At 46.8% G+C, this 23,961-nt stretch overlaps 1 protein-coding gene across 11 annotated transcripts in view; it reads left to right on the top strand.

Annotated features, from left to right (window-relative positions):
• Positions 1 to 23,961, top strand: part of SSBP2 (single stranded DNA binding protein 2) — a 1,952,970-nt gene that overhangs the window by 1,866,520 nt on the left and 62,489 nt on the right. For all 11 annotated transcript variants that reach the window (XM_069627566.1, XM_069627564.1, XM_069627563.1 and 8 more), the window contains one exon: positions 6,977 to 7,047. In XM_069627566.1, coding sequence (XP_069483667.1) covers positions 6,977 to 7,047 — 71 coding nt within the window. The remainder of the gene's footprint in view (positions 1 to 6,976; positions 7,048 to 23,961) is intronic.

Below are 23,961 nucleotides of genomic sequence, written 5' to 3'. Positions count from 1 at the left end.
AGTCGGTCCATGGCTGCGAGCACCGTGATAAGCAGATTTGCGTGGTTGCGGAAGTCGGGGTTTGCTCCTGATGTGCAATCCCGGCTTCTCTATATGCCCTTTGATGGTGTCCATCTGTTTGGCAGCAAGGCTGACGAGAGCCTTGAGAGGGTGCAGACCTCCAAAGCTGCAGCAAAGTCTTTGGGTGCTGCAGTACGTCAACCTATGCCTTTTCGTCCTACGGAACAGCAATGGAGGGGAGGTTCCTTTCAGTACTACTCTTCCTTTGGTAGATCGAGAGGAGCTGCCAGTCAAAGGGGCCACCAGGGTACCAGAGGTGGACAGCAAGGTACTCGAGGTGCCAAAGCCGCTCGGGCAGTTGCCTCTTTGCTCTCAGGCACTGCCGCAGCCGCGTCCGCTCAGTCATGAGGCCATGTCCCATGGTTCGCCGGTTGGGGGCAGACTTGCTCAGCATCTTGGAGAATGGCATGCCATTACTTCAGATGTGTGGGTTCTGGAGATCATAACCCACGGCTACTGTCTCCCCTTTCGGCAGAGGCCTCACGACAATCCACCAGGGAAGTCCGGATCCGCTCCTTGCGCAGGAAATCCTATCGCTGCTGGAGAAAGGCGCCATAGAACTGGTGTCTGTAGGGGAGAGGAACAAGGGATGGTATTACCCTTATTTTTTTATCCCGAAAAAAGACGGGGGATTGAGACCCATCATGGACTTGCGTTGGCTGACCAAGCTCCTCAGGAAGGACAAGTTCAAGATGGTAACTCTTTCTCAAGTCCTCCAGGCCCTTCAACTTCAAGATTGGTTGGTGTCTCTCGACCTCAAGGATGCTTACTTTTATGTGCCAATTCATCCAAAGCACAGGAAGTACCTGCGAGTCGCCAACCGCGAACCTCATTTTCAGTTTCGGGTCCTGCCATTCGGATTGACCTCCGCCACTAGGGTCTTCACCAAGCTGATGGTGGTGGTGGCAGCGTATCTCAGGAAAGAGGGGATTCATGTCTACCCTTACCTGGACGATTGGTTGATCAGGGCACGTTCTCCCGAGCAAGCCCTGGATCATCTGTCCGTCACCTGCCACTCCCTTCACAAGCTGGGCTTCTCCCTCAATTTAAAGAAGTCCCATTTCACACCTACCCAGCGGCTCCAATACATCGGAGCAGTGCTCGACACTTCCCTGGGGTTGTGTTCACCTCCCCAGGTGAGGGCTCATCACATTCTGCAGATGCCGGACAAATTTCAACGTGCCCAGTGTCTCCCGGCATTAGAGTTCTTGAGGTTGCTCGGCCTCATGGCATCCTGCATTTTCCTGGTGCCAGAGGCTAGGCTGCGGATGAGGTCTCTGCAGTGGGCTCTCAAGATGCAGTGGTCGCAGTTCTCCGGCAGGATGTCGGATCCCATTCAGATTCCACCCTCGGTCGCCCAGGATCTTCTGTGGTGGTCTGTCGAAGGCAATCTGACGAAGGGTGCTCCATTTTGGCAACCTTGGCCGTAGGTGACGATCGTGACGGATGCATCCCTCACGTGTGTGGGAGCTCATGCCAACGAGTTGACAGCCAGCAGCCGTTGGTCTCTGTCGGAGTCCAGACTCCACATCAATTTGTTAGAGCTGAGGGCCGTCAGGCTAGCCCTGAAGGCTTTTCTGCCGCATGTGCGGGGGAAGAATGTCCTGATTATGACAGACAATATAGTGGCCATGCACTTCCTCAACAAAAAAGGGGGGGGGGCAGGGTCACTCCCGTTGTGCAGGGAGGCGATACAGCTCTGGTTCTGGGCAATTCAGCAGGAAATTTCGATCTCGGCAGTTCATCTGGCCGGAGATGAAAACACGGCGGTGGACGCTCTGAGCAGGCAGAGCACGGTCTCTCACGAGTGGGAGCTGCCTCAGGAAGTTCTTTTGGAGATCTTCGCCCTTTGGGGAACCCCACAAGTGGATCTCTTCACCACCAGTGTCAACGGGAAGTGCGAAAGATTCTGCTTGCGGGAATTTCCTCCAAGAGGAGCATTAGGGGACACGTTCGTGGTGGATTGGTCCTTCCCACTGCTGTACGCGTATCCTCCAGTCCCCGTTATTCCGCAGGTGTTGCGGAGGTTCGGTTCCTGGATGATCCTCATTGCTCCGGCATGGGCCAGGAGAACGTGGTACCTGGACCTTCTCGACATGTCCATCTGCCCTCCATGCCGTCTTCCCTACCGACACGATCTGCTCTCACAGGAGGGGGGTCGGGTTCTCCATCCAGAGGTCCAGTCTCTCAGCCTTCATGCTTGGTATCTGAAAGGTTGAGGTATAAGGATTGGGACCTCCCCAAGACGTGATGGAGATGTTGCTTTCGGCCAGAAGGCTTGCAACGAAATCCCTGTACCATTGCCGTTGGAGAAAGTTCTGCGACTGGTGCAGGGTACAGAATGTGGATCCTTTCCAATGTTCCATTCCTTTGGTCTTGTCTTTTTTGCTTTCTTTAGTCCACAAGGGCCTGCAAGTAGGTACCATTAATGGTTACCTGGCGGCGCTGTCCATATTTAAGCGCTCGTCTGAGGAATGTTCTTATTTTAAGATCATGTGTTTCCACCATCGCCTTTCCAGGTGCCGGGATGGGATTTGAATTTGGTTTTAAAGTTCCTAATGGGAGCTCCGTTTGAGCCCTTACATTCTTGTCCGTTGCGACTGTTGCCCTTTAGAACTGTATTGTTAGTTGTGGTTACTTCCGCACGCAGAGTGAGTGAGTTGCAGGCACTTTCCGCCAAACCACCCTTCACTGTGTTCCGTAAGGACAGGGTTGTCCTTAGGGTGCGGCCTTCTTTTCTTCCGAAGGTTGTGTCGGAATTCCATTTGAGCCAGAATTCTTCTGGCGTTTTATCCTCCTCCACATACTGGTATGGAAGAGGAGAGGCTCCATAGGTTGGATCCTAGGAGAGCTTTGAGTTTCTATCTCTCACGGATGTCCCGGGTCTGAGTGGACGATCAGCTCTTTGTTGGTTATGCTGGAAGGCGTTTAGGTCAGGCTGTTTCCAAGCAGACGTTGTCCAGATGGATCATTTTGACGATCTCAGAGTGTTACCGTTTGGCGGGAAAGGACCCTCCAGTAGGCTTACAGGCTCACTACACTGCCCTACAGAGGGGTGTTCCCATTCGTAACATTTGTGAAGCAATATTTGCCAAGCAGCCACATGGGCCTCTGTCCATACTTCTGTGAGACATTATTCCTTGGACTCTATCCAGGGGCAGGATTTGCCCTTTGGTAAGGCAGTCCTCTATTGAGCAATTTGATTGGGCATTCTAAATTTATGAAATTGTAAATTCTCTTTCCCACCTCCATATGTTGGTACTGCTTTGGGAGTCTGTCATAGATGTGGAATCCCCTCGAAGAACAAGTTACTTACCTTATCTGGTAACTTTCTTTCGATGAGATGTTCTTCTGATGTATTCCACATCGAACCCTCCCAGCCTGCCCCTCTACAGAATTTCTTATGCGATTGCAGCTTACGTTTCCGCAAGGGTTTCTGCAGTCAAACTGGCAGGAGATTGGTGCCACACGTTCTGGGAAAAAACTACAACTGAGGCTATGGGCGCCGTGCGTCCTATATATAATAACATCCAGTGACGTCGACCCTCGACGGAGGCCCTCGAGGGACAACGTATCGATGTCATCGACGCAGGACGCCTACGCCGAAGAATTTTCCGAAGCAGCACAGCTGTGGTCATTACCTGTCATAGATGTGGAATACGTCGGAGGAACATCCCATCGAAAGAACGTTAACAGATAAGGTAAGTAACTTTTTCTTCTATTCGATAGCAAAACTGCCAGGTGTTCAGGGGTAGTCATTGTTCTTGCATAAAGCGCAGGGATTCTACTTTCTCTCTTTGTATGGCTCAGAACCATTCCATTAGTATTATCTAAAAGCACAATCATCTTAAGCAGGCCACTGTCAATGGCTCACTTGTGCTACGTAAACTAAAGGTGGTTTAGAATCCTCTTTCAAAGGCATAGGAGTAGTTTAGGTAGGCTGTCTATGAGGCAGCCTCTTTCCCCAGAAAGCGATGCTAGGTATATAGATAGAATCTAGGTATTATTAGCCCACTATTAAATCAGTAAGTAGACTTCACACATATCTTATTAGAAGGATCTATCAAGGCTATGAACTTGTATTTTTAAAGATTTTGTTTACTACCAGTTTTACAAATCTGGATCAAAATACTCTTCCCCCCCATGAGGACGGATGACATTAGTTTATCATGTAGAACAAAGTATACACAATCTGAGCCCATTTCTGTGTGTGCGCTTCAGCGCCATATTACTAAGGCCATCAGGCCCAGAGGCATTCAGTGCCTTTAGGGAATCTATACAGGTGATGCTAGTTACCACGCTGGCAGTATGATGCCTTATGGGTGGATATTCAGAGCAGCCGCTACTAGGCTCTTTACGCTGAGCAATATAAGTATCCTTAATATAATCTCTCTAAATATGCCACTGGACGCAATTCAATTGGTTTATAGTCTACTTGCTTGGTGTCCTATTAATAAGAGTCCAAAATGTTCCTGTCTCTTGAGCATCCAGACTTGTATTCCTACCTGACAATATGCTTTCCAAATAGAGCTTTTGTGGACGATAAACCAATTCTTGTATCTTTGCTTTAAATCATGCCTTGGTCTAACACGAAATTGAGGATCCAGGAGAGTTTCTTTATCCCCTAATCTCAAATTCCTCCTGAACTCCCTCTTCTTGCGTATAGTCAGTGGATCATATATTTTTCCCAGGTTCCCTTTATGGGAAGTAACACATGTGCCCTGTTAACTAGAAGGTTTCCTTAATTATGGTTATTAAAGTAAAAACATTTCCAAGATCCATGTCGTCTCACCTGACTCCCTGCTCACATTTGTAAGGCTGTCAGCATTGAGGTTACGATTAACGTGCTATACAGTGCTATCCGAGCAAGTATGTTTTTTCTCAAATTATTCTGTTACCCTTATGATCATCTCCAGGTCATGACTAATGGCAGATGAGCACTCTCCATACATTTCCAGACTATCATTTTAATAATAGTCACAAACTGACTGATTATAAATACATAATCTAAAATAGAACAGTTGTGTCCATACACTATTGTGAAGTTACCTGGAATAACCCCCATCACATGACCATTAAGCATAATCTGATCACAGTCCCAGAATTTATTGTACCAAAAAACCCTCTCTGAATTGTAGGCCGTTTACAGAAGTTGTGCTTATGGGGTCTACTGTTGTGCTTATGGGGTCCACTGTTGTGCTTATGGGGTCCACTGAAGTTGTTCTGCTTCTGGGATCTCGAACCTATTATAACAGACCTCCCCGCTCCCCTCTCACTGGGTTTCTGATTGGGCGTTTGACATTGAAGTCCCCGAACAACACAATCAGGATTAAGGGGAAATGTGTGTACCAATATTCTAAGATACTTAACATAGGACCATGTCTTAATTTTCAACTGGCCCAGAGGGTCATAAATATTAATTATACGGAATGTATAATTGTTAGGGATATTAATCATGAATGATGTAAGGGCATTAGGCAAAAACCCTCCAATACAAGTATATTGTAATGTGTGTTCATCCTGCAGGCTCGGTGTATGAGTAAACAAAAGATGGCATTGTTGGAAAGGTATTGTGAAATATTCTTAAAAATGTATAGCAGATGATTTGCGATATGAAAACATAATATAAATCAGTCCTGTTTTAAACTGTCATCAGCAAGCACTTCTTGGGTGATTGACTTGCAAAGTCAGTGTGAGGCGAAAGCGAAACCCTTTGGTCCTGTACAATTCAGCTTTCTGTATCCAAAACACGTTTGTTACCTTATGTATCCTGCATATCTCTGGGCTATATTTCAGCTCCACTAGGACACACAGCCGTCCTTTTCTTCATCACTATTGTTACATTGTATGATAGTCTCAGCTTGTTTTGCATCACCCTGCAAATGAGGGTGAATAACCTTTTATCGCGTCCTAACCTCTTTATCTGCTTATACAAGCATGAAGACACTGCCTGTTACTAATTCCTGGCAGAAAGTGCTCTTGTCTGACTCTCACTTAAGCAATCTCTGCCTTCTCTGTTCTGTAAATTGGTCACTTAAGTGTGTTTTCATTAAACCTGTGTGTGTGCTATGTGTTCAAATGCTTTGCTTTACTGACAGTTGACCAGGTTTGGGCCTCTTCGAGTTAGCAATTGTTATCCTGGTGCTAGTTTTATGTAGCAGATTTAAAGATAAATACCATGATGTCTTCCTTTGCTTAGTTTAAAGCTGATGTAGGAGCCACACAAGCTTTGGGGTAGGGTTTGTAGTGGACATTTTTTTATCGTTTTTGTGTGTGTCAAATCTAAAGTGTGCCATTTCGCTCCAGAAAGGTACCAAGTTAGCTGCAACCTCGGCAGTGTTACAGCTATTTTCTATCTTTTCAGAGCCTAGCTGGGGTCTTAAACGAGGGGTACGTGCTTTTTGTTATCTCTGGGTACTACTTGCTGCCCTGTGACTTGTCATTGTTACCACGCTGGGCAGCAGTAGCAATTCTATCAAGAACTCTTTTCATGAAAATAGGCTTAACAGAATTCAAAATGGCCACAAATAGAATGAGAAGTAAAAATAGGAGGCCACCACCTCCTATTTCTATGGAACGATTAGGGTGCAGCAGCGACACCTGGGGAGAAAACGTTAAGTGCAGGGCTTTCTTGTAAACAAAAGAAAGAAGTTTGCAGTGGAGTGAGGGCACGAGCAGCCAATAGCTTGCTTGGAACACAGGTTTATGGTGTTGGAGTAAGCCTGCACTCCGAGTTACCCGATTAACTGCTCTACTCCGATTCAGGTGTTCATTTCAAAGAGCAGTGCGCTCTGTGCGTTTTTATGAATTTGTAAGATTTCACCACAAGCCTCCATCAAAAAAGTATTCCAATTAATAGAACAATGTTTGACTGTAATGCTGATGGCTACATTTTAATGGACTTAATACGTTTCAGATTCAACCAACTCTGGCGACAACATGTACACATTAATGAATGCAGTACCTCCTGGAGCGAACAGACCTAATGTAAGGACATGACTGTTAAATGTCTTTCATTCAGAAATGTTGTTAAATGTATTAAACTGTAAAATCATGCACATCTTTATAAACTGTATTTCACCACTGTTCATACATCAATTGCAGCCAGCCAGGTGAAGTTGAACATTTGTTTAAATAAATGTGTGCTTATTGTGCTACTAACATATTCCCCTATATTTTTTTTATTTTTTATTTGGTTTGTTACAAAACTTTAAAAAAGAAAAACACAGAACAAAACAAAATTGACATCCCGATAACAAAAGAAAGAAGTTTGCGAATTCTGTCATTCCAGTCTTCGTACATCATACTATAAAAATGTTCTGTACAAAAAGATAGAACAGTGGATTGCAACTAATGCCGTACTCTTGGAAACAGTAATCAGTTTCAAACTGGGCTAGAAGCTCTTAGAATGACAGCTCCTGCGTCCTCAACACATTCAAGTCGTGTGGCCATTGATTCCAAGAAGAAAGTTAACGACAGAATTAACCTTCGATCTGTTACGTCGAACACTAGTTGCCACCAGTCTTTCACACAATAGCTCGATCTTTCCGCCATAATGCTTCCAAATTGGCGATTTCTTTCTTCAGTAAGACCCACACAGAATAAAACGAGATGTTGTAGAGTTTCTTTCGGTTCACTGCATAGTCAACAAAGATGAGAGTGCAAATTGGTTTTTAACCAAAGATTTGTTCTTTCTTTTTTTTTTTTTTTTTTTTTATTGGTTTGTTACAAACCTTTAAAAAAAGTAAGGAAAAAGAAAAAGAGAAAGCGAAAGAAAGAAGAACAAGAGGAGCATTAGAAGATTCGTCCTTAATAGGTCCATAAAAGGAGCTCCAGTCTTACAGTAGAACATAAATAGACAGATTAAAAAAGAGATTGGGATGAATGAGACATAAATCCACGACATAAGTCTTCGCAGCCCGTGCCAGGTCTTCAATTGCTGTTGATTCAGGCTGAGATTAGGACAGCTTTACTCTCTTTTTCGTATTTTTCCAGTTTTTCGTTCATTTTTTCCAAAAAAAAAGTTAGTTCGAGCGTTAGGCTACGTTCCGAGTCTTGATGCATTAAGGCCCACCAATCCTCAATAGACATGGTTGGTCGTGTCATAATATGTCGTCTGAAATGAATAGATCGCTCCTGTCGCAGTTGAGGGCAAAACAATGTGAGATGCTTTAAGGTTTCGAATTCTTCCCCACATAAGCGACAGGACAGCATTGGATCGCCATTAGTTTGGCGAATTGCTAGCATTTCCCTTGTTGGAAATTGATTTAAACAAAATTTCATGTACAGAAGTCTACGTGTGGTGTCTGGAAATTTTAGCAAGTAAGATTGAGTAGCATTCAGTTTTCTTGCTTCTGCTGGGCAAGTTTTCATGATTCTGTGAGCTCCTCGAATGTCAACTGTGTCGATCCAATCTTGTTGCCATAATAAGGATTTTACTTTGCCAGGATTCGCATGAAGTAGCTCTCTGTTAGTACTTAGATCACTTAAGATATTGTCACAACGTTTTAACCATTGGGACAGAATGCAATTTATCGGACCTGGATCTGCATTAGTCAGAATCTGATATTGAGGTACAGTTGGGACAATGGTTATTTTTCTGAATTCAGTCAAGGTAGACCATGTTATCATTGCATTGATTGACAGCAGGTTTAGCTTGTATCTTATACAGGCTGTTGGAACGCCTGTTGGGAGGCGCAGGACTTTGGACCAGAAATAATGTTCGAGTGATGGCCATAGGGCGTCTGGACAGCCTAGGGCACAGTTGGCTCCATATGTTATTGCTGGAATGAATTTCATTTTGAAGAAGTCCATAACTGGTTTTAACGAGGGTTTACCAAATTTCTTGTTTAGTAGGCTGGCTTGTGCGGTTAGTTGTTTGCATTTGTCCTTTATTTTCACTACCCATGGTGAGTCGTTAATGCTGGAGCTCATGCACATACCGAGATACATGGTCTGGTCAACACTTATTAATGACTCATTCCCAATTCTCCATTTGAACTTTTCGTGCCCTCTCTGTTTTTGTGTTTTTGAAGATCTTGCAGAGTTAGTATTACTGATTTTTTGGAGTTCACTGTTAGACCATTTTGCATGACATATTGATCGAGTATGAACAGTTTCCGTTGCAGGCCTATTGGGGTTAGGTCCAGGAGGACTAGGTCGTCCGCATATAGGAGCCAATTTACCTCGTTTCCATTTATTTTTGGGGCAAAGGCGTTGTTGTTTTCAAAAGCGATCCCCAAGTCCGAAATGAACAGGTTAAAAATTATGGCGGCAAGTGGACAACCCTGTTTAACACCTCGGTAGGTTTTTATTGGGTCAGAAAGAAGGCCTTGTTGATTCAATCTCACTCTTATCACTGTATCAGTGTGAAGAGCTTTAATCGCCAGAAGTAAACTAAGAGTACAGTTCCAGGTCGCCATTTTCTTCCACAGTAATTCCCGATCAATGCCGTCGAATGCCTGGGATAGGTCCACAAATGCGAGATAGATTTTCTTATTTGCTCTTATTGCGTCCATTTTTAGGATGTTAAGCATTAGCAGGTTTAAGCCACAGCCGACACCTCTGACAAATCCAGTTTGTCGAGGGTCCGTGTGTTTTGTAGATTCAATCCATTTGTTCAGTTGATTTTGTAGCTGAGTAGCAAAGATTTTTCCGAGGACATCTTGTTCTTTCACAAGTTTTGAACATGTTCATGCAGAACATCATGTAAAGTCTTCATTTTCTTGCATCAGGGAAGAGTTTCCAAGGACCGTGTATCTCATTTAACACTCGTTTTTCACCAGGAACATCTTGCATAAGTCTATAGGTGCGTCTAAGATCACAGGTCTCGCACCAAACACGCCTCCATAGTTTATTTTTGACATGATCAGGAGGATTATGTCACATTTCAAGATCTGTGTCCAATTCTGTAAGCAAGCTTTTACAGCTTTGCACCCATAGATACAAGACATAGTTTTTATTATGTTCCCCAGGATTTACGAGAATTTTAAACTGGAGGGTAAGATCTTTCAAAGACATTTTGCGAAACAAGGCCAGTGTGTTCCAGGTCACTGTTGCATTGATAGATGTTATGCTCAATTCATATCGTATGCATGTGGATGGAGTCCCACCTGATAAACCAAAGACTTTAGACCAAAAGATATTGTCAATCGTGTTCCACAAATCGGCTGAGCAACCCAGGGCACATTCGGCCCCATAGGTTAACGCTGGGGTAGCTTTTTGTTTGAAAAATGCTAGGGGCCTCATTACGACCCAGGCGGAGGACCATGGTGCTACTAGCACCATGGTCCATGCCGGTGTCCGCCATGGCGGAATGGGGAATTACCACCCCATTCCGAGGTTGGCGGGCGGTAATTCCCCATGCCGCCATGGCCCTTCCCCATTCCCATTTTTGCCCCCTAGGCCTCAATGGGAATGGGGAAAGCGCTAAGTACGGTGCCGCAAGTTGCGGCACCGTACTTGGCACCAAGGTCCCTTTGCGGCACCCTACTTTAACGGCTGGTAAAACCAGCCGTTAAGGTCGGGTCCCGCAAAGGGACCTCGTAATTAGGCGCTAATAGGTTAACGGCGCCGCAGCCTTTTACGGCGCCATTAACCCATTAGCGCCTGGGTCGTAATGAGGTTCTAGGACTGGAAGCATGGAATACAGGCCATATTTTTAGTGTAGAAACATCGCCTCTGTAGCCAGTTGTCAACACTTAAGTTTTGTGTGTTCGACCCATGGTGCATCATTCAAACTGGAGCTGATCCTCATCCCCAGGTATTTGGTGTAGGTAATAGAGTTAAGTTATATTTTCTCTATCTGCCATTTAAAGGTTGATCGAATAGAGGTTCTTTGCCCACGCAGGTCTCTCAGCACAAGTATTTCTGATTTTGCTGTATTTATATTCAACTCATTTCTCTCAACATAACGTTCCAGTGCTGTTAGTTTACTTTGGAGACCAATTGGTGCTAGGTATAACAAAATTAAGTCATCTGCGTAAAGTAGATGACTCACTTGTGACCCATTAATTTTTGGTGAGAAAGATCCCTCACCATTAATAGTTTGATCGATGTCGTGAAGAAAAAAATTGAAAATAATGGCTGCAAGTGGGCATCCTTGTTTCACACCGCAATGCGTTGGAATTGGAACAGACACATTTCCCTAGTCGGTCCGTGAAAACAAAGAAATAATATGAGGCTGGGTAGCCCAAAAGGAAATACACCAAACAAACACAGGTTACAAAGGAACATACAAAGGTCTTTATTTTATGCTAAACAGTTACAAAAAGTCAAAGACAAATCAGATAGCTATCGGCCCTCAGTACAACACAGCGAACTCCAGTGTGGTTCGGTGTGCTCAGTGAGTGCAGATATTCATTGAAACAGTCAGGCTTTTATACAATTTTCAGCCTGATGTCCAGCCCTACTGCGGGTTAACTATTCCATAAATACATTACTGATCTAGGGTTCGTGCCAGGTTCGCTTCTAATTTGTTCGTCTATATGTATCTAGTTCATCTTTGGTTTACACATCAACAAGTCAAAATGGCAACAGTGTATTCTCTAGGTTTAACATTAAGCCTTAGGACATAGTTTATACAATGTAGTTAAACAGGCGTTCCCATTCAGTTATTCAAACGACATTGCAGTTAATATATGTTCATAGATCAGTTTCCTTGACACAGGTAATCCATTACACACAGGTCAGCAAAGGACAAGGTCTCAGTTCATGACCCTAACAAGTGGCCTGCAGGCAAGTTACATATTAGCTGTACACAGGGTCATGACGGCCGTGTTCTATTCTGAATGACATTGTCCACCATTTTAACTCGCAGGGTAACTTTACAGGGAGAGAGAACCTAAAATGGCAGTTTACATTGATTCTAGGGTCAGGACTTTGCGACACAAATTTCTTCACAAGTAGCTTGTTAGCAGCTTGGCTTAGGCCAATATACATATATTCATAGCAATGGGAGGCACAATATAATTTCCAGTTTGACAAACCCTCCTTTTGGCCTATGCCAAGTGCTAAACTACTTCTGATCTCCTTGCAAATAACTCCATGCATCATCGTCCATACACCTTGAATCGCTGTCGGAAATATCTATTGCCATCAGATTGTTTACTAAAATCTCTTTCAGTACATATTCTTTGGAGGTTTTATCCAGGGCATACACTTTATGTCATATCGTACCTATCGCCTGAGCGCAACATCCCCCTAGCATCGAACATATACTAGGTAGACATTGGATACAACAACAAAGGAACAACAGAACTCCCAAAATGATCAGCAAGACTGAAAACACCTTCCAAACCTAAGATCGCAAGAAGTCCCAGAACCAAGCGCTAAGATCCCAGTTTCCCTCGGGAACATGCACTTCTGAACTAAGGACGTGCAGATTCTGTATTGCCTTGAAGATAGTTGGGGAGGAATCTGGTACGAAAACACAACAAGCGAACCCCACTAATTTACATACTCCACCACATTCAGCCAGAACGACATCTAATGCCATTCGGTTCTGAAGTGCTACTAATCTGATCGCTTTCTGCTCTAAAGTCATGTTATAGAGTATATCTGTGGTCCGGTTGATGGTTCTCTCCAGTACTCTCGCTAGTCTCCTGATGTCTTTGGAATTCGCTATCTGCCCAAAGAATGGAAGGAATGATTTTGCTACATCTCCCAAAACCTGTGCCGGAGTGTCACCATTCTCGTCCCGCCGTGAACGAGCCTTTGAACCTTCTACAGTACTTGCTATGAACACCCCAGGTAATAGGATTCCTAGATAACAATTTCCCTGCCAATCCCTGGGTAACCATGGAAATGCTACATTACCGCAAACGAAATAGACAGGTTTGTCTACATACAAAGGTCTGTCTTCCCCAGTTAAATTTGCAACATTGGCACAACCTTTAAAATCCCCCATTACCGAGTGCCATTCCTCTGTATGCAGAAAGAAACTGAATTGGGGCTATGGTTAACAGAGTAGGAAGGAGGCATGGCGTCCTTATTGTCTATCGGAGCCATTTTAAAGGAAATCAAAGACTGGAAAGGACAAGACAATCTATCAGAAGGCCTAATAGAAGCAATGTTGAGCTTACTCCTATTTGCGAAAAGCGAGCATCCAAGGGGAGTCAAAACACGTTTCTCAAAACTATTCAAATTAGGGCCATCAAAGTTCCCCGAGATGCTATCGTTCCAACGGCCAAAGAACAGTGCTCTGAGAGAAGCATAACAAGCAGTTGTCAAAGGTAAAGGGTGAATATACCAACCTAGCCCCTTATCCCCATGTTGCGGTAAATGTGAGCAGACCCAACAGTTGGACCTATTAAAGATGGCATGTGTAGCGTTCATGATAAGTAGTAGTTATTATGATATTTTTGTCTATGCTGGAAATCTCTAGGAGACAATGGGCCTCATTACAACCTGCCAGTCCGGGACCGTGCTAAATCCATGACGGCGGTAAAAACGTTTCCGTGTCCGCAAGGTTGCGGAAAAACCGTCCGATTACACGCTGTCGGTCGCGCGCACCACACGGACTCGGAAACATTGTTACCGCCGTCACCGAAAACCCCACGGAAATGGAAATAACGCAGCCACAAGTGGCGCAAAACCCGTTTCCGCCTCCGCCGCCACGGACACGGAACCGGAAGTACCATGATCGCCAAAACAGGAAACAGAGAGGCGGCCATCATATAAAAGCACAATCCATTGCCATCCAGAGCCAGCACAAGCACAATCCTAACTCTGAGAAGCCAAAAGGGACCACCAGCATGTCTGCCAGGATTCCTGCTCAGAGGCAGCGCAAACAGCGCTTCAGCGAGGCGGAGCTAACCGTCTTGGTGGAGCACATTGTGGACAATGCGGAGATGCTGTTCAGTGCCGACCAACGGCGTGCCACACAGCAGCGGAGGAAGGAGGTGTGGGCCGAAGCTGCACGCAAGTGCACCGCTGTGGGCGTGGCAGTGAGGAGCGTGAAGGACTGCCACAAGTGGTGGGACGACCTGAGGCTGAGGGTACGCAACCTCATTTCCACGCACCGCCAACGCAGCAGTGGGACAGGCGGAGGACCCCCTTCCCCACTCAGGCTGCAAGCATGGGAGGAGCGTTGCAGCAGCGTCCTCCACCTAAAGGGAATCCATGGGATCAGGGAGGCTGAGGCAGGAGTGAGCCCACCTGTAGATGCCGGTAAGTGCCCAAACATGAATGCCACATGTAAATATGCAGTTGTGAGTACTGGGCCAAAGGACCCATTAACAACCCCCCCCCAGGCATTCCATGTGTGGGCCAAAGAACCCATTAAACCTCCCCCCCCAGGCAGTGCATGTGTGGGCCAAAGGACCCATTAACAACCCCCCCCCCCCCCAGGCAGTGCATGTGTGGGCCAAAGGACCCATTAACAACCCCCCCAGGCAGTGCATGTGTGGGCCAAAGGACCCATTAACAACCCCCCCCAGGCAGTGCATGTGTGGGCCAAAGGACCCATTAACAACCCCCCCCAGGCAGTGCATGTGTGGGCCAAAGGACCCATTAACAACCCCCCCGCAGGCAGTGCATGTGTGGGCCAAAGGACCCATTAACAACCCCCCCCCCAGGCAGTGCATGTGTGGGCCAAAGGACCCATTAACAACCCCCCCAGGCAGTGCATGTGTGGGCCAAAGGACCCATTAACAACCCCCCCCCAGGCAGTGCATGTGTGGGCCAAAGGACCCATTAACAACCCCCCCCCCCCCCAGGCAGTGCATGTGTGGGCCAAAGGACCCATTAACAACCCCCCCCAGGCAGTGCATGTGTGGGCCAAAGGACCCATCATGATCCGTATGGCAACCAATATCACAGAATGCATGCACCAGCAATCAGATGCATGTGACTAACACTATTCAATGTACAATCTTAATGACGCATGTGATACACCCATCTGCCACCACAACAACACTAATTGCATGCCCTTTGTGTCCCCACAGCCGTTTCAAGTGACAGTGATACTGCACAACAGGCCAGCCAATCTGCACCGGCAAGTACACAAGCCACCGCCACCACACAGGAGGATGCTGCCGGCAGTTCTGCACCTCTGGCCACATTACCAGCCACTACAGATGTGCGGCCCACCACCACCACCACCGACATCCCCACCGTCTCCACACTGGCTGAGTCTAGACAGGTGCCACGGCAACCTATCATGGCCACCCAACACAACACCGAAGGCAGCAGCACTGCAGAGGGGGCGGCCTGCAGTGATAACAGTGCGCTGCAAGAGCACTCGGAAACGGGGCCACAGGGGGAGATGCCCACATTGGAAGACCTGGGCTCCTTCCATGAGCTGGGGTTCAGCCCCACATCACTGGGAAGTCCCATGAGGTCGCCCACCTCATCCATGGCCGAACTGAATGCCCGCATGCAGCGGATGGAGGACCAGCAGGCTACCCTCAGCCAGCTGGTGGAGAGGCAGCTAGAGGAATCCAGGCTGCAGAGGGAGAGCTACAGCGCCTCAGTGCGTCCCCTGTCGAGGTCCATCGGACGCTTTGCGAGCACTATAGTAACCCTTGCACGCCATGTGCGGGAGGGCAATGACCACACCTCCAGGCTTGTAGAGGCCATGTTGGTTGGCCAACAGGCAAATCTGGCACGGATGCCCTCAATCCCAGATTCTGCCCAATCAAACACAACCACCCCATCCAGCTCCACTACTGCCAGTCCAAGGAGGCGCTCGAGTAGGCTAACGGGTCCCTCGTGCAAGGTTGCACAGGCACAGAAGCGCACACGGAAGTGATGGCATGTGTGTGGGGCAGTGCAGGACACATGTGGACTACAAGGGTGTGAGAGGGGTGGGCACGTTTGGGTGGTGGGGTAGGTAGTTTTGGGGGTTTGAACAATAGGGTCTGGGTGGGGGTGGGCACGTTTGGGTGGGGGGGTAGGTAGTTTTGGGGGTTTGAACAATGGGGTCTGGGTGGGGGTGGGCATGTTTGGGTGGTGGGTGGCCCCGGGTGTACAGCTTCCCTAACCAATGCACCTCCTTCCCTGTTGTTATTACATCAATACATCACCATTTCGAATCAAGACATACATGTGTGGACATTGATCATTTATTTTGCAGTGCAACTATTAATTCATTGTCGTCACCATGTTCGTGCATTTCTGTGAATGTGCTGTGACTCAAAAGTAAATGCGAATCAGGGCATCCCGTGCTCTCTGGCCATCATGTGGACCCCCAGGGGGAGGCGGTGCCATCCCATCCCCATCTCCATCCCCATCCCCATCCCCATCTTTCTCATCTGCGTCTGGTGGCATTGGGATGTTCCTGCGCAGGCATATATTGTGCAGCATGGCACATACGAGCGTGATTTTACCCGTCTTCAATGGGCTGTACAGCAGTGATCCGCCAGATCTGCTCAGACAGCGGAAACGGGCCTTCAGCAGTCCAAATGTCCTCTCAATCATTCCACGTGTGCGGATATGTGCCCTATTCTATGCCTCTTCATGCCTGTTCCTTGGTCTCCGTACAGGTGTCATCATCCATGGCGTGAGTGCATATCCCGCATCACCTACATGGGATGTAGATGGGGGAACATGTCAGTGTTTGTGGCATCATGTCCTCATCTGCTGCTGTGCATTCTTGTATCATCATTCATTCATGCATATGTACCATGCAGTGTATGGAGGTATGTTTTGGGCATCACAATGTGTTTCGCTGACTGGATATGGGCCTACACATTAACCTGCATGTTTACTGTGCCCTGCGGGTGACATTTGATTGTGTGTCACGGTGCAGTGCTGTCCACACATGGCAGAGTGACTTCACTGTATGGAAGTAGTAAATACACGTTGTCCCATTTACACGCCTCTCGTGCCTTTTGAGGCAGTGTTTCAATTGAGGGTGGGTGTCTGCAGTGGCACAGGGTTCATGGGACAGTGACGGGATTGGTTGTGCCAGCGTGTGCACGGGCACATTGTGGTGCCCTGTCATGTCTTCCTTCATGATGTTTGGCATCCGCTGTGTATTTGGTAGATGGAAGGGGGGTGATGCATGTGCGGTCACAGCGGCACACTCACAATGCTCATTGGCCTGGACACACACACACCACTTCGACAGGGTTGTAGCATCGTCAGCTGTACTCACCCAATAGCCATGTGCTTTGTCCGGCATAGCGTTCCATGTACCGTGGCAACGTGGAATTCCGCAGTACCATTGAGTCATGTGATGAGCCTGGGAAACGTGCGCAGCAGTGTGTAATCAGTTGCATGGCATCACAAACCATCTGGACATTCAAAGAGTGATACTGTTTCCTATTGCGGAACACCGCCTCAATTGCATGTGGTACTGTCAGCTCAACGTGGGTGCAGTCAACTGCGCCTATGCAATTTGGCATGCCTGCTATGGCATGGAAGGCCAACTTGGTGGCAATGACCTCGGGGACGGTGCGGGGTAGGGCTATGTGTTCCGACACATGGCGCAACAGGGCATCCAGTACCTGTACCAGGATTTTGGAGAAACAGGGTTGTGATATGCCGTGCAGCTCACCAACCGTGTATTGATAGGTGCCAGTGCCAAGGAAATGCAGTACTGAGACAACCTTCAAGAGGGGGGATGGCGGTGGGGGTGTCAATTAGGCTGCTGATGTTGTCCTCAATCATGGCGGTGATGTGCAGGATTGTTGCACGGTCCAGCCGGTATAGTGTGTGGATCTGTCCTGGGGTGAGGTTCCAGGGTGAGGCCCTGATGCGTGGTATTGCTGGCTGGCGGCGGGGTCGGGCTGGCTGGGCAATGGGGTTTGCCATAGCTGCAGGTTTGGCTGGTTGCCGCCTGCGCCTCCTCCGCCTACGCTTCCTCCTCTGCGCCATTACTGCCACCATGTGCAGTGCTGCCTGTTGGTTGAGTAGGCCCAGTCCCAGTGCTACTAGACCTGCTGCCTGCATGGTTCTGTGTTGTGTTGGGCTGGGTGTGGCCCTTTTTGTAGGCTCCCAGTGGCCTGCTAGGTCCAGCTGGGCTGATTTGGTGCACATGTGCCCTGATTCAGTTCAGCAGGCAGTGTATAACGCCATATTCGCGGTGGCGGCGGTTCCGCCAACGTGATCACGGTATTTATGCCATTTTTTTGCCGGTATTTCCGTGTCCGCGCTAGTTGTGATGCTCACGGTGTTTCGTGTTGACGGTAACGGAGGGGTTTCCGTGCAGACGGACTTAACGGGACCCCTATTTCCGCGGTGGCGGTTTAGGGTGGTGCTATTACCGGGGCCGCGGGTCATGATTGACGGACATGGAAACGGTGCCGTTATGGTTTTACCGGCAGTGTTAATTCCGGACCGGAGTACTTGTAATGAGGCCCAAAGTATGCAAATGTACAAAAGGTTTAGCAACAGTGGGTACATTTTCAGTCGGCAGCAAAGACTCTAAAGGATGAGTTTCTTCAAAGTACCAAAGGCCTAAGACAGTGACTATTAAAAAACCAAATATTATCATAAAAACACAGCAATACGATTTCGACCAGGCATTCTGTCCACCCGATCAGTTACAAGTCCAATACGAGCGGTGGCGGTAGCAGGCATTGTAGTCTTCGGATAGAAACCCCAATGTTTGTTGCTGGTGACCCCCCGGTCGCGCGACTTCTTAGTCCTTCCACAACCCTGGCCAACAGAATCCCCTTTTCTCAAATCTGGGCAAAAAGCAAGCCCTGAATGACTCTTTTCTTTCTCCGAATGCACAGCCGAACCGTGCCGTAAGTCTATCAGATGCACAGCAAAACTGTGCCGTATGTCTATTTTCTTGGACGCAGATTGTACTTTGCTGTTCCTGGTACTGATTGATCCGGAAACAATGTGTCGTCACTTCCCGTTGGAAGCAACGTATCAGGAGCAAATACAGATGCAGAGCCTGAACCAAAGATTTCTGGAAGCAAAACTTTTGGAGAGTGTGGAGACAAAATGGCGGCTTCCCAAGCCTCACGGGCTTAGAGAGATTCTCTGACACACTCTCGGCGCTTTTTACTGCTTTGGGATCGTTTGTTGCAGCGTTAGCGAGGGGTTCTGTTTGTTCTGTAACGTGTGGCACTGGGTGAGGAAGTTTCTTGACATGCGACGCTTGGATCCAATGCTTCTGGCCTGCGACGCGCACCGCTGTCTGGGTGACCAGCAGGACCTGAAATGGGCCCCGCCACCGAGGTGCAAGGCAGGAGGAGCGCTCGAAGGACTTCACGAGCACCCACTCCCCTGGCCGTATGCTGTGGCCCAGGCCCTCGTATCGCACAGGTAAAGCTTCACGTACCTGGTGATAAATGAAATACAGGTTTTTAGTCAAGTGGCTACAATAGTCTAAAGGTAATACATTTTCAACATTTCTTAGTGCACGACATTTTGGAAGATTCCAGATATTGGCAGGTCTCCCCATTACCACCTCAAATGGAGAGAGCCTAGTCTTAGTTTGAGGGGTTGTACGCATGGATAATAACACGATCAGTAAGGCGTCCGGCCATTTTAGTTTAGTGCCGGCACACGTCTTAGCGAGCTTGTTCTTGATGATACCATTGTGTCTTTCCACTAGTCCGGCGCTCTGAGCATGTCTGGCCGAATGGAATTGTTGGTCAATTTGCAATGCCGCACATATCTGTAGAATTACAGCAGTTATCAAATGTGGACCCTGGTCCGACCAGATAACTCTCGGCAAACCGAACCGCGGGAAGTACTCTTTTAACATGGTTTTCGCAGTGGTCATGGCTGTAGCATCTTTGACAGGGAAAGCCTCAACCCATTTACTGAAAGCACAAATGACCACGAGGACATACTTTAGATTGTTGCATCGTTGCATTTCAATAAAATCAAAGTGGATTACTTTGAATGGGACCGAAGGTGGCCCAAAACTTGGAGTTGCAGTCCCATTTCCCACATTATGTTGTAGGCAAACCATGCAGTTCTGAACGTAATGCTGAGCAATTTTCGAAATCTTGTCATTTACCCAAATTTTCTCTAACATTTTCGTAACCTGTTGGGAACACATATGCGTAGGACCGTGTGCCATGATGACCCTCATCATCACGTAAGTGTCAGGAAGTAGCCATTTCCCTTCAACCATGTCCACCCAACACCCATCATCATCGAGTTTTCCCAAGCCTTCAGCCCACCTTTTAGATTCCTCTACTGTGGCATCAGCTTGGATATCTCGTACAGACCCAACGCCCTCATCCATTGCATAGGCATCTACAGTCTCCCTTGAAACATACAAATCCGTGAAGAGATCAATGGCAGTTTGCCTAGCTATCTGATCAGCGAAAGCATTCTCCTTTCCTATATCATCTATAACCTTTCGATGTGCTGCACATTTTACAACTGCTAACTGAGTAGGGAGTGCAAGCGCTGAGAGCAGTTGTACTATTAGGGAGCCATGTTGAATCTTGGTGCCATGTGAAGTTAAAAACCCTCTTTCTGACCAAAGTCTCCCAAAGCTGTGAACCACCCCAAAGGCATACTGACTATCTGTATATATGTTTACTGTTAGCCCTTCGGAAATTTCACAAGCTCGGGTCAATGCTATAATCTCTGCGGCCTGCGCAGAGTTATGCATAATTCTCTTGGTCTCCACAACCGTGCTCAGTGTAGTGATTGCATAAGCAGCTGTGGATGTACCATCCGGAAGTTTGAAGCAGGAGCCATCACAAAACAGCTCCCCTTGTGCATTATCCAAAGGAGTGTCCTTTAGATCAATTCTACCCTTTGTTTCTTGTTCGGTAGCATACAGACAATCGTGTGACTCTTCGTCACTGCGAACAGTATTTTGCGGGAAAGGTAGGAGTTCAGCCGGATTAAGAGCACAACACCTCTTAATTTGAATGTGAGGAGCAAACAAGATCAATTCATATCTCGTCAACCGTGCGGAAGTGAGGTGTTGCGTTTGGGTTCTGTTCAGTAGAACATCTACAGAGTGAGGCACCATCAGGGTTAGATCATGGCCTAGGACCATTCCCTCACTCTGCTTTACAGGCGCAACAGCAGCAGCGACAGCTCGCAAACATCTTGGCAAAGTGCATGCTACAGGATCAAGGGCGGAAGAAAAGTAACCGCATGGCCTATTCTTCCCTCCATGTTCCTGCGTTAATACTGCCGAAGCACATCCATCACATTCATGCACAAACAACACAAAGGCCTTTTCGTAATTTGGTGTGCCCAAAACTGGTGCCGAGCATAATGCAGTCTTGAGCAACTCAAATGATGGTGTTCCATGGCAATTCTTGTCAAGGTCAACATCGGTTTTATCACTAGTGAGAAGTTTGGGATCCATAACCTACAGTAAGAAGCCATACGTATCAAGGCTCTAACTTCCTTCTGTGTATTTGGGACAGACATGCCAGAAATTAAATTTATCCTTTCAGGTGTCAATCTTCTTCCCTCCTTTGACAGGAGATAGACTAAATAGGCGACCTCCTGGCAACAATATTGAAACTTTTTAAGCAAAGCTTTGTGACCATGTTTAGCTAGATGAATAAGCAACAACACAGTGCCCTCTTTACATGAGCTCTCGGAGTCAGCAGCCAAAAGCAAATCATCAACATACGGAAGCAATGTACAAGTAGGGGGCAATTCAAGGGTATCAAGCTGTTCTTTCAAAGCCCTACTATAAATACTAGGACTCTCAGTGTAACCTTGAGGTGCACGAGTAAATGTGAACGAGCGTCCCCCTAAGGTGAACGCGAACAAGTATCTACTGTCCTTGTGTATAGGAATACTGAAGAAAGCAGTTCAGGTCCACAACACTAAAGTAAGTAGCTGTAGCTGGAATTATAGTTAATATTGTCGTCACATCAGGCACAATTGGAAATTGAGGAGCGACAACTTTATTAATGGCACGCAAATCAATTATGAAACGGAATGAAATTGCATTATCGCCTTTCTTGTACACGGGTAAAATCGGACTATTGCACAAACTACCTGCAATTTCCTCAATCACCCCGCGATGCACAAAATCAGAAACAATGCATTTCAAAGCTTGCTCGCCCTTAACTGAAATCTTATACTGTGGAATGTGTGGCAGCTTTATCCCATGTTTCAAGACTATTTTAAAAGGCTCAATCTGTAAGATTCCGACATCATTGTCGTCAACCGCCCATAAACATTCTGGTACATTACTGAATTCTGGCGGTAAAGGTCTAGTCAAACATTAAGAGACAGAAAGTTGCTGTGGTGAAATCGTCAAACGTACTCCATCAGAAGAACAATAAATGACCGCATTTAATTCCTTCAACAGACTTAACCCCAACAAATTCTCTCCACATTTCGAAGTCAAATGAAATGGACAGTGGTCCGTAAAGGGACCCAAAGAGATAGGTACCGGCGAAGAAACCGGACAGACAACTGGTGTGCCAGAAAACCCTACAGAAACGTTGGTTTGCCCTGACAGTGGAATGTTTGGAACCCGGGAATGATCAATGGAACACTTCTGTGCTCCAGTGTCTATCAAAAACGAATGTTTCCTATTTCCCACTACCATTTCAACGTAGGGACCTTTCTGATTAACGGGAATAGGTGTAGGTTCCAAACCCTGCTTCGGACAATCCTAACGAAACAAAATATCATCGAAAGGAAGCTCCTCAGATAGATATGCAGCAGAAGGATGATCAAATATGTTTCTAGTAGCCCCGCTCGAAGTCTGATTGTCCTGTGAAAAAGGTTGCTGGGGATCCTGTGAAAACTGACCTCTACCAGGGCCCCCTACACCCAGGTGACCTCTGGATCGTCTACCCATATTTCCAAATGTGTTATTTGGCCTCTGTCGAAGGATGGGGCATTGTGCACGCCAATGACCCTCCTGGCAACAATAGGCACACTGGTTAATGTTCACAGGACCCAAGGGCACATTCCCTTATGGAACATACTGACCTCTAATCTGCGAACTACCCCCTCTGGGGCCTCTAACAATTTGTTGTAACAATACTTTAGTCTTTAAATCACTTTTTCTCTTCTCGACTCAATCTTTTTCATTATTGACACGGTTCTCGTAGTACTGAGCCATGTGCAGTACTTCTGATTGAGACTTCGCCTGCCAAGCGCTCTCGGAAGACATAATTTGCGACTGGATGTCAGGCAGCAATCCACATACAAATTTGTCCACAAATAATCTTTTCCCAGACTCTGTGCCTAAGTCTTGTCCACTGAAATCCGAGAATACTTGTTCGAACCGATTACAGAACTCAGTAGCACCCTCAGACTTTCCTTGTACACAGGCCGTAAGCTTGTCTCAAATAATTCTCTATTCGGGAATTATGGTTTTTAATTTCGCAATGATTCTGTCAGGCAAAGTTAGTATCACCTGAGGCGGTCTCTCGCCAGCTGGCCTTTCTCCATCGAGCCTAGTTATGTTAGCCCACGTATCTCCCAATCCAGGTACGTCGTCTATAGTTCTAACCTGTTTCCACAAATCTACGGGCAGGAGTACAGGAAACAACAAATCAATGTCGCCTAGGGTGAACACTGAGGACTGCAAAACGGACTCTATCTCTTTATAGAACCCTGTCAGATTTTTCCTAATGTCAGGAATAGACTGTCTAATGGTGTTCACTTCCTGCCGTGAAAACGGGACGTTAACAAACTGTGATACATAATGTGCAGGGATGTTCACAGTGACTATATTATGTGCAGGATCAGCCGCAATCTCAACCTTCGGGACAAATGTCGGAGGAACCTCTCTCATAGGCAACTGAGATGTAGGCAACTCCGAACGCTTACTAAGCAACAAAGCCAAGTCGAGCGCTAAAGCAGTCGAAGAAGTTTCAAGTGAAAAAGCTCTCTTATAAATGCTCAGTAACTATGTGGGACAACTAATCTTCCTTTTTACACACTCATCCTGCAGGTACTCTACCATTACCTGTATCACTTTCCTCTGCATTTCTAGCGTATATTGACTATGTGTCATATACCTCAACTGGAGTTATCGATATG

The sequence above is a fragment of the Ambystoma mexicanum genome, chromosome 6p (genome assembly GCF_040938575.1).
Source record: "Ambystoma mexicanum isolate Mex_15411 chromosome 6p, UKY_AmexF1_1, whole genome shotgun sequence".
Lineage (NCBI taxonomy): Eukaryota > Metazoa > Chordata > Amphibia > Caudata > Ambystomatidae > Ambystoma > Ambystoma mexicanum.
The sequence above is the reverse complement of the archived record's forward strand: the minus strand, read 5'-3'. Positions and strand labels throughout refer to the sequence as shown.